The 15,884-nt window shown below is 40.1% G+C and overlaps 1 protein-coding gene across 1 annotated transcript in view; it reads right to left on the bottom strand.

Moving 5' to 3' along the window:
• The window catches only part of eloal (elongin A, like), a 99,649-nt gene that overhangs the window by 19,645 nt on the left and 64,120 nt on the right, over window positions 1-15,884 (bottom strand). The window contains exons 4-6 of the mRNA XM_041187366.1: window positions 15,677-15,789; window positions 11,631-12,576; window positions 8,898-9,003 (exon numbers count right to left, since the gene is read on the bottom strand). Coding sequence (XP_041043300.1) covers window positions 8,898-9,003; window positions 11,631-12,576; window positions 15,677-15,789 — 1,165 coding nt within the window. The remainder of the gene's footprint in view (window positions 1-8,897; window positions 9,004-11,630; window positions 12,577-15,676; window positions 15,790-15,884) is intronic.

Below are 15,884 nucleotides of genomic sequence, written 5' to 3'. Positions count from 1 at the left end.
CAATATCTCTGCTCCTCCCTCCTTTACCTTGATATTGTCTTCATCCTCTTTTGAGATTACTGAAGCAAAGTACCCATTCAGTACTTCAGTTAAATCCTCTATCTTTAAGGATTTCTTTTTTTGCCTTAATCAGCTCCCATCATTCCTTTCACCATCACCATCCTTTTACATGTTTATAAAAGATTTTTGGGTCCCTTTTTATGTTAGCTGCTACTCTTTCCTCGTACCTCTCTTTTCCGTTTACTTTTTCAATTGCCCCTGCAGTCTATATTTTTCCTATTTTTTGAACATATTCTGTACCTGTTATGTCATAAACCACCTCCTGTTTTATTTTAACCTCTAGCTCCTTTGTCATCAAGGGAGCTTTAGCTTTGGATGCTCCTTTTTTCCAAATTATGGGAATACACTTAGATTGCATCTGACCTATTTTCACCTTGAAGGTCTGCCATTGTTCATTTGCCATTTTCTTTTCAATTTTTTTCCAGTATATCTGTGCTAGGTCCCTTCTAAGATCAATGAAATTGACTCTCTTCCAGTTGGGTATTTATTCCATTGATTTTTCATTGACCTTTTCCCTAACTATTTAAACAATTATGTTATGATCACTATTACTCAGATATTCTACCGTTGAGAGGCATACCACTTGCCCTACACCATTTTCCAGAACAAGATCCAGCATATAATCATTCCTTATTGGGCTAGAATCATACTAATTAAGAAAGTTCTCATGTACATATTTTAGGAATTTTTCACCCTCTTTGCCTTTAACACTGTTTTTCCCCAGTCTATATTTGGTACTAAGTTCCCTACTACAACTACTCTATTATTTTTACATTTATCTCCTTACTATGTATTAAAAAAATCAAGCGGCACCACAAGAAAGCTGTGAGGTGAGTGGCGAGTGAATATTACTGCTTTTTTTCTTTAGTTACGGACTGGATCTAAGCCAACGAAAGGGGAGTAGCTGGTGAGTCTTATCTTTTATTTTTAAGTCAGGTTTATTAGCAGCAGTAAAGTTTATTATCCAATAGGCAGAGTAAGGGCAGGGCTGCTCAGACCTCTAAAGTGCACATCCCGTGCAATATGGGAACTCCATGATTCCTGGAGAGTATGTTTATAGATGTGGTCACCCTGCAAGTAAGAGTATACAGGGTGAGGGAGAAATGAATGACCATCAGGCAGTCAAGAAGAAACAGGCAGGTAGTGCAGGAGTTACGAGAGTGTATCCCACTCTCCAACCAGTATTCACTTCTGAATACTGGTGAGTGTGATGGGTCATTGGAGAACGTATCCAGAGCTAGGTCCATGGCGCCACGGTGGCTCAGCTGTACAGGGGGCACAAAGAAGATTGGAAGAGCAGAAGTTTAGAGGCTTTGAGAGTTTGGGGGTTAGGGGAATAGACAGGCGCTCAGGCACTTCCACAGGCGCCAGTCTAAATTCTGAATGATATGTTGCCTCCCTGGTGCCAGGGTCAAGGATGTCACTGAACAGCTGCAAAGCACTCAGAGGGGGAGGGGGAACAGCCAGCAGTTGTGGCTCACATTGGTACCAACAACATAAGCAGAAAGGATATGGTCCTGTAGTCAGATTTTAGGGAGCTAGTTAAGAAATTAGCAAGCAGCATCAAAAGTAGTAATCTCCAGATTACTGCTAGTACCACATGTAATTGAGTTTAGGAATAGGAGGGTAAAGCAGATGAATGCATGGCTGGAAAGATGGCACCGGGCAGAGAGTTTTAGATTCCAGGGACATTGCAACCGGCTCTGGGAGAGATGGGATCTGTATAGACCAGACAGGTTGCACCGAAATAGAGTAGGGACTGAGTTCCTTGCAGGACGATTTGCTAGTGCAACTGGGGAGGATTTAAAATAATATGAAAAGAGTATAGGAATCAGAAGGTAATATCGGAGAGGAATACCAAGGTGCACAGAATACTAGGAGAGATAGGTAGCACTAAGTATGAAATAGTAAGTTATTAGGTGGGTTCAGAGTAAGGGAGAAAGTCATAAAGTCTAAATCAGGGTTACTGTGCATGAATATAAATGCATAGTGTGGTAAATAAGATTTGTGAGTTACAGGCACAAATTGCCACGTGGAAATACGATGTTGTGGTGATAACAGAGACCTGGCTCAAGGAAGGGCAGAATTGGGTGTTATATATTCCAGGACATAAGGTGTTTAGGAAGAATAGGAAAGGAAGAAAAGGAGGAGGGGCGGCGGTATTAGTTAAGGAGAGCATTGCAGTGCTGGAGAAAGAGGATGACCCAGAGGGGTCAAGGACAGAATCTATTTGATTCTAGTTAAGGGACAAAAAAGGCACAATTACATTGCTCGGTGCAGTCTATAGGCCACCAACCAATGGGAAGGATGTAGGGGAACAAATTTGCGTGGAAATTGCAAAGGGTGCAAGAAATATAGAGTAACTGTAAGGGTAGCCATTAATTATCCAAATACGTACTGGGATAGTAAAAGGCAGAGATGGACAGAAGTTCAATGTGTGTTCAGAAAATTTTCTACACCAGTACATTTCCAGTCCAATGAGAAAGGAGGTACTGCTAGACTTGGTTTCTGGGAACGACATGGGCCAAGTGGATTAAGTATCGTTAAGAGAACATGACAGTATTCATTGAATCATAAGGTTTAGTTTGGCTATGGGAAAGGGCAAAGAACAATCCAGTGTAAGAATAATTAACTGGGGGAAATGCAACCTAAATGAATCAAGAAACAAAAACAAAGAAAAGCTAGAAAAATTCAGCATGGCAGGCAGCATCAGTGGAGAGAAACAGAGTTAACATTTCAGGTCGATGACCTTTCATCACAACTGAAGAAAGATAGAAAAGTAAGAGTTAAGTCGGTGGAAGGAGGGAGGGGGTATGAAGGACAAAGGAGAAGGTCTGCAATAGGGTGAAAGGCAGGGGAGATTAAATAACAAAGGATTTGATGATGCAACAACCAAAGAGCGTAGTAATGGATATAGCACATAAACAAAAGCTGTGTTCAAATGAGGCTCGCATTGCTACATAGCAATAACCTGAATGCAACATGAAGGGGTAAAGAAAGAAACAAGACAAGACTCACCCAGCAAAAAACAAAAGAAAAAACACAGAACAAGATGGAGGCAGAATTTATGATCTAAAGTTGTTGAACGCAACGTTGAGTCCAGAAGGCTGCAGAACGCTGAGTCAAAAGACAAGGTGCTGTTCCTCAAGTTTGTTTTGAGCTTCACTGGAGAGGATAAGAGGCCAGAGGGAGCAAGTTCAGGTGGAGGGGAACTGTTGGAGATGCACATCGGCCTGACATGTTAGCCCTGTTTCCTTCCACAGGTGCTACCTGACCTGCTGAGTTTATCCAGCATTTATTGTTTTTCTTTCAGATTTCCATCATCTGCAGTATTTTGCTTTTATATTTATGTTCAATGGGGTAAAAAATGGATCTGGGCCAGATAAATTGGAATAAAAGGTTGACAGGATAAATGGTAACTGAACAATGGGCTGTGAAGAAATAGCTCGAGCACAGTCAAGGTATATTCCCATGAGAGGGAAAGATAGGGCAAACAAATCCAAAGTTCCCTGGATGACAAAAGAGATAGGAGATTAAAATGAAGAAGAAAAAAAGTACACATATGACAGATGTCAGGTGAATAAAACAAATCAAGAACCAGGTTGAATATAGGAGGTTCAGAGGGAAAGTGAAAAAGGAAATAGAAGCAAAAAGACACTGGGCTAATTTAAAAAGGAACCCCAAAGTCTTCCATAGGCAAATAGATTGTAAAAGGGTGGTAAAAGTAGGAATGGGGTGATTGACGACCAAAAAGGGATTTACACATGTAGGCTGGGGGCATGATAGAGGTATCAAATGAATACTTTGCACCTGTCTTTAGCAAGGAAGATGCTACTGCCCAGTTATAGTGAAGGAGTGGGTAATTCAGACAGTAAGAGGGTTAAAAATGATAAGGAAGTGGTATTGGATAGGTTATTTCTACTTAAAGTTGATAAGGCACAGGGACCAGATAAGATACATCCCAGGAAAAAGAGGGAAATGAGAGTGGAAATTGCAGAGTCACCAGCCAAAATTTTCCAGCCTTCCTTAAACTCAGAGGTGCTGCCAGAGGACTGGACAATTGCAAATGTTACACCCTTGTTCAAAAAAAGGATGTAAAGATAAGCCCAACAACTACAGGCCAGTCAGTTTAACTTCAGTGGTGGGGAAGCTTCTACAAACAATAAATCAAGACAAAATTAATAGTCCCTTAGGCATATGTGGGTTAATTAATTAAAGCAATCATGCATTTGTTAAAGGCAAATAGTGCTTAACTAACTTGGGGCAGAATTTTGCCCTAGGTTGACGAGCAGGCCCCACTGGCTCGGCGGCCAGCGGGCAGCCAAACTCCGCCACCGAAGCGGGCCCCGCCGCCATTTTAAGTGGGCGGGCCAATTAAGGCCCATCCAGCAGTCTGCCTGATGGGAAGCGCTATGTGCTTCCGGGGATGGGGGGTGGGTGGGGTGGGGGGGAGTGGGGGGAGGAGGGATTCCCCTACTGTCAAAGTGCACTCTTTCACATGCAACTGACAGTGCTTCAAAGTGTCAAAATAGAAAAATTTTTAAAAACTAACATGGCCCCCTCATGTGACAATGTCATACAAGATGGGACATGTTAATAAATCTCACAAAGTTTATTTACGATTTTTAAAATGGACATGAAACCTCATCCCTCATGGATGAGGTTTCAGGTTTTATCAGAAGCCTGCTGGGGCTCTTGGCCTGCCCATCAACCTTAAGGTTGGACGGGCAGGGCCTTTAATGACCTTAATTATCCTGTCAATGGCCTCAATTGGCCATTGACAGGTCGGCGGGCAGACAGCTGATTTTCGCTGTCCACCCGCCTTCCTGAATATTTAAACGGGGCAGGATGACGTCGGGGGTTTCTCCCGATGTCATCCTGTGTCATTTTCCCGTCAGCTAGCGGGTCCCGCCCCCAAATCGCCAACGGGAAAATTCAAGCCTTGGTGTTTTTTTGAAGAGGTAACATAGAGGGTTAATGAGGATAATGCTGTTGATGTGGTATACATGGAATTCCAGAAGGCATTTGATACAATGCCACACAACAGACCTGTGAGGAAAGTTATAATTCATGAAATAAAGTGGACAGTAACAACATGGATATGAAATTTGCTGAACGACAAAAATAGAGTAGTGGTTAATGGATGCTTTTCAGACTGGATGAAGGTTTGTAATGGAGATTCTTAAAGGTCAGTACTGGGACCCTTGTTTTCCCTGATATATATTAATGAGCTAGATCTTGGTTAAAGGGCACAATTTCAAAATTTGCAGATTATACAAAACTCAGAAGCATTGTGAACTGTGAGGAAGATTGTGTGGAACTTCAAAAGGATATAGCCAAGTTGTTGGGATGGGTGGACATGTGGCAGATGAAATTCAATGCAGAGAAAAGTGAAAGTGATTCATTTTGGTGGGAAGATCCCCTAGAGACATTAGAAAATAAAAGGTACTATTCTAAAGGGGGAGAGAAGCAGGTGCATATGCACATAAATCATTGAAGGTGGCAGGACAGGCTGGGAGTGTGATTAAAAAACATGACAGTATCCTAGGCTTTATTAATAGGGGCATAGAGTGCAAGAGCAAGGCGGTTATGTTAAACTTGTAAAAAATACTGGTTCAGCCTCAACTGGAGTACTGCGTCCAGCTTTGGGTGCCATCCTTTAGGAAAGATATGAAGGCAGATGAGGGACTTCAGTTACTTAGATAGAATGGAGAAGTTGGGACTGTTTTCCTTTGAGAAGAGAAGGTTGATAGAGGTATTCAAAATCATGAGGGCTCTGGACAAAGAAGATTGGAAAAACTGTTCCCACTGGTAGAAGGATCAAGAACGAGAGGGCATAGACTTAAGGTAAATGACAAAAGAAGCAACGGAGACATGAGGAGAAACTTTTTCACACAGCAGGTGGTTCGGGTCTGGAATGTGCTGCCTGATAGGTGGTGGAGGCAGGTTCAATCAAGGCATTCAGGAGGGAAATGGATTACCTGAAAAGGAAGAACGTGCAGGGAAACGTTAAGAAAGTGGGGAATGGTACTAGGTGTATTGCTTATTTGGAGAGCTGGCATAGACATGATTGGCTGAATGGCCTCCTTCTTTGCTGTAACAATTCTGTGATTTGGGAGTCTATAGTAAACCCAGCAACATAGCAGCTCTTTTCTTGTTCCTTAGAGTTTGAACTCTGGTATATTGTCCCTCCGTAGAACTGTAATATTATGCTTACTGCCACCATCCCCCCACTTTCTTTTGCCTTTCCCTATCCCTTATGAATACATTGTCAGGAATGGGAGCTAAACATTCCTAGCTACAATGTGTAAGCAAGATCTCCATTATAGCCATTAGATCATAACTCCATATGGCAACCTGCACCTGTTAACTAGTCAACCTTATTTGTAATACGCCGTGTATTAACACCATCCCAGTCTCCTTGGCTTTTTTTTTGCTCCATTTACTTCCTGCATTATTCATTGCTCCTAATTTTCAGTTTTTTTTCTTGTATCTCCTGGTGCCCATGCCACACCAAATGAGCTTAAACACTCCCCATAGCACTAGGAGTGTATTATTCACACTTTCAGTTCCTGATGCTCTGTATATTACTATACATGTAAAGTAGATTTTTAATTATTTGTTTTTAAATCATTCCTCCATTGTTTTAACAATATTTAACAAATGGTGTGCCACAGGGATCAGTGCTGGGGCCTCAGCTTTTTACAATTTATATAAATGATTTGGATGAAGGGACAGAAGGTATGGTTACTAAATTTCCTGATGATACAAAGATAGGTAGGAAAGTAAGCTGTGAATAGGACGTAAGAAGACTCCAAAGGATATAGATAGGTTAAATGAGTGGGCAAAGATCTGACAAATGGCGTATAATGTGGGAAAATGTGAAATTGTCCATTTTGGCAGTAGGATAAGAGAGAAACATATTATCTAAATGGTGAGAGATTGCAGAGTACTGAGATGCTGAGGGATTTGGGTGTCTCAGTGTATGAATTGCAAAAGGCTAGTATGCAGGTACAGCAAGTAATTAGGAAACTAATAGAATGTTGTTTGTGAGGGGAATTGAATACAAAAGCATAGAGGTTATGCTTCAATTATACAGGGCATTGGCGAGATGGGATGTCTTATGAGGAAAGGTTGGACAGGCTAGGCTTATATCCAAAGGAGTTTCGAACAGTAAGGAGGAGACATCATTAAAACCTTCAAAATCCTGAGGGGCCTTGACAGGGTGGATGTAGAAAGAATGTTTCCTCTTGTAGGAGAAGCTAGAACTAAGCATCACTGTTCAAAAATAAGGGGTTGCCTATTTAGGACAGGGATTAGGAGAATTTTTTTCTGAGGCTCATGAGTCTTTGGAACTCCATCAAAAGGCGGTGGAAGCAGAGTCTTTGAACTGTTTTAAGGTGGAGCTAGATAGATTCTTGATAAGCAAGGGGGTGAAAGGTAATCAGGGATAGGCAGGAATGTGCAGTTGAGGTTGTAATTAGAACAGTCATGATCTTATTAAATGGTGGAGCAGGCTCGAGAGACTGAGTGGCCTGTACCTGCTCCTAATTCGTATGTATGTATGTTTATATGTATTTTATTATGTCTTCCTTGTACTCTGAGCATTTATATTACCTTTATCTCCAAGTACTTTGACCTTTTCTCTTATCCCTGCCTTTTCTCTTGGTTATTATTTCTACCCAGAACCTCCACCATCCCTTGTATCGGTTTAAATTCTTTTCCATTTAACCTTTCTTCTTGGAACTTTGGCTCCAGACTGGTTCAGGTGCAGCCCATTCCCTTTCTGTCATAATACTGGTTGCAGTGTCCAGTGATACGAAACTCCTCCTTTTCACACTTTTCAGCCATGGATTTACTTTCTTCAGCTGCTTAGCTCTCTGCCAAATGTGCACGTAGAATAATTCCCAGTCAACAAGTTGCCATTTTAAAAGTCCTCACTCTAATTCCCAACTCACTGTAACCAGCTGTGCTTTAGCAGGTCATTCACCCTATTTGAGTCACAAACTAGTTTCGTCCGATCAGCCAGCTCCCAGTTACACAGTACCTTATTAGCACTGCCTACTGACCTACTTGCAGCTGTCCTACATAATTGAAAAACTGCAGGTTTTTTGAGAAGTTTCTTACTTTTCACCTCATAATTGCACAGAACACTCTGTTGGTAGTTACATCGTTCTTACTTACAGCCTGAGGTGATCAGTCAGTTGACATTATGCCAAAGCATTTATACTTGGCGTTTACGCTCAAACAATTCTGGTCTGTCTTCCTCGAAATTTCTTTCTCCTAATAAGTTCTCAACAGAAATGACTGTCACCTTCTAAGATTTCTTAGCCTGACAGAAATATCCAGCAGGATCATTTAAAGTGCATATTAAATAATCAAAAAGAAATGAGAGAGTTTCTGATCTTGAGGGTTAAGGCCCGATGCCTCATGAGAAGTAAAGGCACAGCACTTAGTCCAGTATCACTGGGCTGCCCTGACACAATCACCGATACCAAGCCAATAGATGAATGCAAAATACTGTAGGTGCTGGAAATCTGAGATAAAAACAGAAAATGCTGGAAGAACTCAGGTCTGGCAGCATCTGTGGAGAGAAAAAAGAGCTCTGAAGAGTCATATGGTCTCGAAATGTAACTCTGTTTCTCTCTCCACGGATGCTGCCAGATCTGCTGCGTTTTTCCAGCATTTACTGTTTTTATACCAAGCTATGAGTATTGGTGGAAGACATTAGTCTTTAAAGCTAGATAACATAGATGCTGAAAAGATGGCCATGAAAGGAGATCAAAAACTACAGAAAAAGGGAAAAATACTGACTAAAATGTTTGAGATTCACTTACATTTCTTGATAGGAGATGTAGGTGGACTATCAGAAGGCATATCAGTAACATCTGGCAGAAATTTAGGCAACGGGATATCTAACAAAGTATTTATGTCAATTTTCCTCTGGAACACAAAAGAAGCCAAGTAATATAAATTTCAACCGGATTGTTCTTTTATTAACAGAACAATAAAACTTCTAATGAGAAAGTTATTCAAATGGAGAGTGCGCAGAGACCATCTTATATTATTTCTCAAACCCACCATTATATAAAAATTGGCATGGAGCAATTCAGTGATGAGGGAGAAGCAGTTGCAGATTCAATTCTGTTACACTGTTGTCCTGAAGCAAGGAGAAATACAAAGAGACAGAAATTGACTTAAGGGAAAGCTGTAAGATTATAAGAAGTAGAAGTAGGTCATTTGGCCCATCGAGTCTGCTCCACCATTCAATGAGATCACGGCTGATCTGATAATACTCAATTCCACTTTCCTGCTGTTTCCCCGTAATCCTTGATTCCCTTACTGATTAAAAATCGGTCTATCTCAGCATTTAACTTAACTGCCCAGCCTCTACAGCCCTCTGCGGTAAAGAATTCCATAGATTCACTGCCCCTGGAGAAGAAATTCCTCCTCATCTGCCTTAAATGGGTGGACCCTTACTCTGAGATTATGCCCTCTGGTCCTAGATTCTTCCACAAAGGGAAACAACCTCTCAGCATCTACCCTTTTAAGACCCCTAAGAATATGGCTCAATAAGGTTGCCTCTCATCCTCCTAAACCGCAATGAGTGCAGGCCCAACCTACTCAACCTGTCCTCAAAAGAAAATCCCTCCATACCCAGGATCAACCTGTGAACCTTCTCTGGACTGCCTCCAATGCCGGTATGTCTTTTCTTATATATATATATCTTAGATAAGGGGACCAAAACTGTTTACAGTAATCTACGTATGGTCTAACTAGTGCCTTGTATAGTTTTAGCAACACTTCCCTATTTTATACTCCATTCCCTTTGAAATAAAGGACAACATTCCATTTGCCTTCCCTATTACCTGAACTTAAATGGTAGTTTTTGGTGATTCATGCACGCGGACCTCCAAAGCCCTGTGTGCTGCAGTCTTTCTCCATTTAAATAATATTCAACTCCTCTATTCTTCCTGCCAAAGTGCGTAATCTCACATTTTGCCACATCTTTTCCATCTGCCAAACTTTTGCCCACTCACTTAATCTGTCTATATCTCTCTGTGGACTCTGTAATCCTCACCACTTTCCTTCCCCCCTATTTTTGTCACCTGCAAACTTGGTGATAGTACATTCACTTCCCTCATCCAAATCATTAATATATATTGTAAATAATTGTGGCCCCAGCACTGATTTCTGTGGCACTCCACTAGTTACAGGTTGCCATCCTGAAAATGCCCCCCTTATCCCAACTCTTCTATTAGTTAGCCAATCCTCTATCCATGCTAATATACTACGCCCACCACCATGGGCTTTTATCTTATTAAGTAGCCTAACGTGCGGTACCTTATTAAACATAAAATCCAAATACATTACAGCTACTGGTTCCCCATTATCCCCATTATCCATCCTGCTCATTACCTCCTCAAAGAATTCTAATAAATTTCTCAGCCATGATTTCCCCTTCATGAAGCCATGCTGACTCTGGATGATTATATTATGCATTTCTAAATGCTTTGCTATTACATCCTCTATAATAGACTAACATTTTCCCAATGACGGATTTTAAGCTAACTGGCCTATAGTTAACTGTTTTTTGTCTCCCTTTTTGAATAAGGGTGTTACTTTGGCAGTTTTCCAATCCTCTGGGACTTTTCCAGAATCTAAGAATTCTTGGAAGATTAACACCAGTGCATCCATTATCTCTGTAACAACTTCCTTTAATATCGTAAATATCGTAAGATGCAACCCATCAGGTCCAGGGGATTTTAGCACCTGAATACAGATTTCTCCATAATTCCCTAGCTGAAATCTCCAATTCCATTCCATAAATTATAACCAATTCAGAACGCTGCTGCCTATTTCCTTACCTGTTCAAAGACCGACACTTCTGCCACCTGACTCTTGCCATGCTCCACATTGTCCCCATGTCAAAGACAACAACTTATATTTATGTAGCATATTTAACATAATAAAATGCCCCAAGGCACCTCACAGAAGAATTATAAAGTAAAATCTGACGCTGAGCCACAGAAGAGGATATTAGGGAAGATGGCAAAAGCCTGGCGAAGAGATAAGTTTCTTAAAAAGGAGAAAAGCAAGGTAGAGGGGTTTAGGGGTGGAATTCCAGAGCTTAGGCAGCTGAAGGCACAATAGTGGTGCAATTAAAATTGGGGATGCTCAAGAGGCCGGAATTGTTCTTCTGAATCGACTTCAAAATTTTTGATCTTAGCTTTAAGTGCCTTTAAGGCTACACCTCATGCAGCCTTTCAGTCCTAAATGCAAAACAGAACACAAAATATGAAACCAAGCATGGAATGCCAATGGATATCTTGTTATCCAGCATTCTAAATACAAACAGAAAGTTTGCTGGAAAAGAAGCTGCACATGCTCTTTGCTCTTCTGATACTGGTCTGCGCCTGGTCAGTGTTATCTCTACACAATTGGTGGTCATGCTTTCATGCCTCTATCCTCTGTTTTTCCTCCTCAAATCCCTCAATCTTACTTCTTTCCTTCCTTTGTGCTCTAAAATACGTATCTGATTTGGCTTGCGGATCACTTTAAAAATATACCTTTTTATTTGGTGTTTGAAGCCAAATGTCTTCTTCACATTGCTCTCTTCTGTCTGCACTCCTCTTTCTTTTGCTTTCTTTACTGTGAGATCCAACATTCTCCTTTTTTGTGATCAACTTCGAATGTGTGTGTTTTCCCGGAATGGATGAATTCTTATTTGTGTGGGTTCTTTTTGCTTTTCTTCTTGGCTCCTCATAGTTTAGGTACGATTCAAAAGTCATCGCTGGCTTTTCAAACTCTTCGTTTTCAAATTCAGATACATCTTCCACTTTGCAGGCTTTAATGCTCTCCTTAGTCATACGTGACATGTTCTGTGATATGTCTGATCCACAACATGCTTTGTCCTTTGAAGACCATATCTGCACCTTGCTAGATAACTTAGAATTTTCTGCATTGTCCACAGATTTACTTTTATTCTTTTTACCATTTTCACGAGTGCCCTTTTCTGAAAGAGGATTTTCCTGACTCATAAAGGAGGATGTGGCAGAGCTTTCCAGTGAAGACTCCTTCTCTTTAATCGACTTTTTTGTTTGATGGCTATTGGTAGACTTTTTATCTTTTCTAGAAAAGTTAATTTGGTCCTTATGTGAAGATTTTGATTTTTCACATTTCTGAACCTTTTTAAGCAATTGTTGATTATGTAGAGAATTGTTTTTTGATGCACATTGACTGTATTTTTTTCTTTCCTTCCATGAAGGTTTGTATTCACTGGTCTTTAACTGATCAGGATCCATCTTGGAAGGTCGTTGATTAGACAGAACCTCATCTCTTTTTTGTGCACTTCCTTCCTCATTTAAGAGTTTTGCAGACTCATTCACGTCAGTCACATGCAAAGTCTCATGACTGGAGAGCCTGGAAAATGTGTTTGTATTTTCCATTCTATGCTTTTTCCTAAAATGGCCACAGTCATTCCTCCTTGTCCTTTCATTTTGTTCACTGTTATTCCTAAAAAAAAAATGACATTCCAATAAAATTATGGATCAACTGAAGAGAGAAAACCTCAATGATAATGTGTTCACAATACATCACCTTAACAGACCGTGGCACATGGTAAAGGACATTGAAAATGTACAATATACACAAAAATATCACAAGTAAAATTAAGTCTCTGTATGCATAATTCACTGTCTCCATTTCCATTAAGTTAGTTATTGTTCTACTATATCCAAGGTACATACTAATACATACTAAAAGCAATTTGAATCAAGAATAAACTATTGTACTTACATAGCATTTCCTCACATTTAATATAGGATATTCTGATAAGTGCATCTTAAGGAAAAATAATAAAGTAGATCCAGGAACAGGGTAGTGCAATGGGATACAATGCTTTTACCTCTGAAATCTGAGTTTAAATTCGACTCCGTCAACTGTGCAAACACCAAATTAAATAAGTTTGGGTCAGTTCAAACCAGTGTCCAGCAAAAACTTTAAAAACTGTCAAAAATTCAATACTGAATTCCCGTTAGTTAGGGAGAACATGGGGGTAGTTGGTGTGGGAAACAACACTTCTGTATCAGTGCACAGGGGAGTTCTCTCTCGAGATCAGTAAAAGGATCTGATTTATATACTTACTTTGGCAGTGCTTTAAGCCAACACCAGATGCCAAAAGTAGATTTCCTTCAATTTTGCCTTTCACCTTTCTCACCTTCAGGCAGCAACTCATGGCTGGGTTACAATTCCCCAGACATCGCTGCCCTTCCAGGGCTGCACAGCTGAACATTCTTTGGGCATGAGGCAAGCTGTTAGATTTTGGGTACTATCACAACTGAACCCAATCCATCCTCAGCCAGCACCCTGATGTATTTAACAGAGAAATCTTGGGGTAATTATTAAAAGCAGGAATCCAGATTAATATTTCCACTCTCTTGCCTAGGGATATTGAGGCCAATATCCTCTCCATCCAATATTGTATCAATTTAATTCCAAATTATAGCAGTTTTCTATCAGTCAGCCAACTCAGTAAGGTCTATATTTCTACTTGCTGCGTATAGGCACAGTTTAGCTACTAAATGGAAAAGAAATCCTTGAAAACACTGGTTTCAGAATTTTTGGGGAAGGCGAAACTGATACAAAGTAGATTTGGGAAAAAAAGAAACAATTTTCCCATTACAAGCACTCCCAGATCGAATACATTACATGCAGAGAAACTCTGCATTCTGATTCAACAACGTGCCTAAGCCCAAACCAAGAATAGCTTCTACGGCACAAGAGTGATGTTTTACCATTTCCCAGCTGAAATAAGGCTGCTAATTCAGACCCAAGCGTTACACAGTTTTACACTATAGTGCCATTCACATTGGGAAGTGGCTTGGGGCAGACTTAATGCACACAAGAGATTCAAAACTAACAAAGAAGAATTTCATGTAGGCAATTTGGGTGGATTCACCCAAGTCCCAGAGATGAAAGGAGAATATGCTTACCTACCGTGCTGCCCACATTCTGTGTTTCAAAATATCTAGTAATTAGTTCTTTAAGTTTCTATAGCACATCTGCCCACATGCTTGCATGTCCCATCCTCGCTAATTTAGGTAGTTGTTGTTTACCAATACTGCTCACATACAAGTCCCTATATCTCCAGAAATGTAGTCCCAAATGAACCATTCTATTCTGCACTAGTGATGCTATTGTGTTCCTACTAAGTATAGCTTTACAGATTTCCACTGCAAAAGTGATTAAATCTCTTCCAAAGGTTGCTGAGACACCACAATATCTTCTGCAGAAATTATTTAGACACAATTTAACACAAATGGACAGCCAGAATGAGAAAGCTCATTTACATTTAAAATATTAACAAACAGGCATATAAATATTTTTACATACAAAATAATATATGGCACAATGTTTGATATTACAAAATCATTCCAATTCTGACATGGCTACAAGAGAATGTCACCTTACCTTGGGGGCCAAAAAATGTCAATTGTTGGGCATTCAACATGCAAGCTTTAGTACTCAGTTCTTAATTTTGATTACAGTTTCTTTTTTTTAAGCTTTTCATTAAAATTATCTGACAGGCTAAATTAGGGTAGGAAGGAACAAATGAAAATCAGAAAATAAGCCTTGTAAAAACACTGCCTACTTATTTATTATATCTTAATTATTTTTTTAATGCATAATGTAAATTAAAGTATGTGAGCACAGCACATTCCGTCACCCTGTGCATTTGAGAAAAGCCACACAAGCACCAAGACTTAGGAAACAAATGAGAAACTTTGATTGGAGATCATCAATTTTCAAAAAAAAAACTACTGAAATTCCTGGGGCTGCTTCATCAATAAAAGTCTTGCAGAGACTTACAAACTTTTTACAAGTGGATGTAAAGTGATTACAAAAATATCTGAATGTAAAAACTCAGGCTCTGAAATTCTAAATTTAATTCATGGGTGAACTTGCATGACCAGGATTGGCACACTGCACCCAGAGAGTGTTTCAGTGGTACCTGCCTTGTCCCTCTGCCAGAAAGTGAAGCAGCCCATGGCATAATTGGGCTGTGCCATCAGGCTCTACTGGGCTGAAGAAATAAGGAACCAAAAGATTGTTCATTCCGAATGGAGCCATTGCCCTCCAGGGTCGATTACCATAGCCCAGTCAACATTTGAAGACATTTTAAAAAGAGTTTATGTCAATTCTCAGCTGGCATCAGTTCTGCTGAAGCCCGAGGGTTCCAGAAATGCCCAAGAACCCACCCCCACACCCCCAGCCAACAAATACACAATCCTCTGGCTCCTTAACTGGGATCTAAAAACTGTCAGCATCTTGGGTCTAAAACCTGGCATAATCTGGTTTTTCCCACATTCCTAACCCATCCTTGGTAGAAATCAAACCCTTCTGACCTCAATAATTTCACTGACCACAAGAATTTCAGAGCCTGAGTTTTTACATTCAGATATTTTTGTAATCACTTTACATCCACTTGTAAAAAGTTTGTAATTCATGCGGTAGAAGCAGTCAATCTGGCAACACAGAATACAGTAAAAGGATTTGCACTTATATTGCATATACCTCAATTTCAAACTCGTACGAGCTGTATGTGAAAGCCTACCTGGATATTTCCTGAGGAATTATTTTTTTCCACTGGCACACCAACTCTTTGGCAAAGTCACCAACAACTTCATTTTTCCTGAATCCATTTACTGTTTTTCCTATTCCTGTTTCCTACAAAAAAAAGTTATTCCAACAAACTTCAATATGGATGGATAAACCATTTATTTGGGATTCAAGAATTATACAAATTTAAATTAGTAGCCATA

The sequence above is a fragment of the Carcharodon carcharias genome, chromosome 5, assembly GCF_017639515.1.
Source record: "Carcharodon carcharias isolate sCarCar2 chromosome 5, sCarCar2.pri, whole genome shotgun sequence".
Taxonomy (NCBI): Eukaryota; Metazoa; Chordata; class Chondrichthyes; order Lamniformes; family Lamnidae; genus Carcharodon; species Carcharodon carcharias.
Note: the sequence above shows the minus strand (reverse complement) of the source record. Positions and strands in the feature narration are given on the sequence as shown.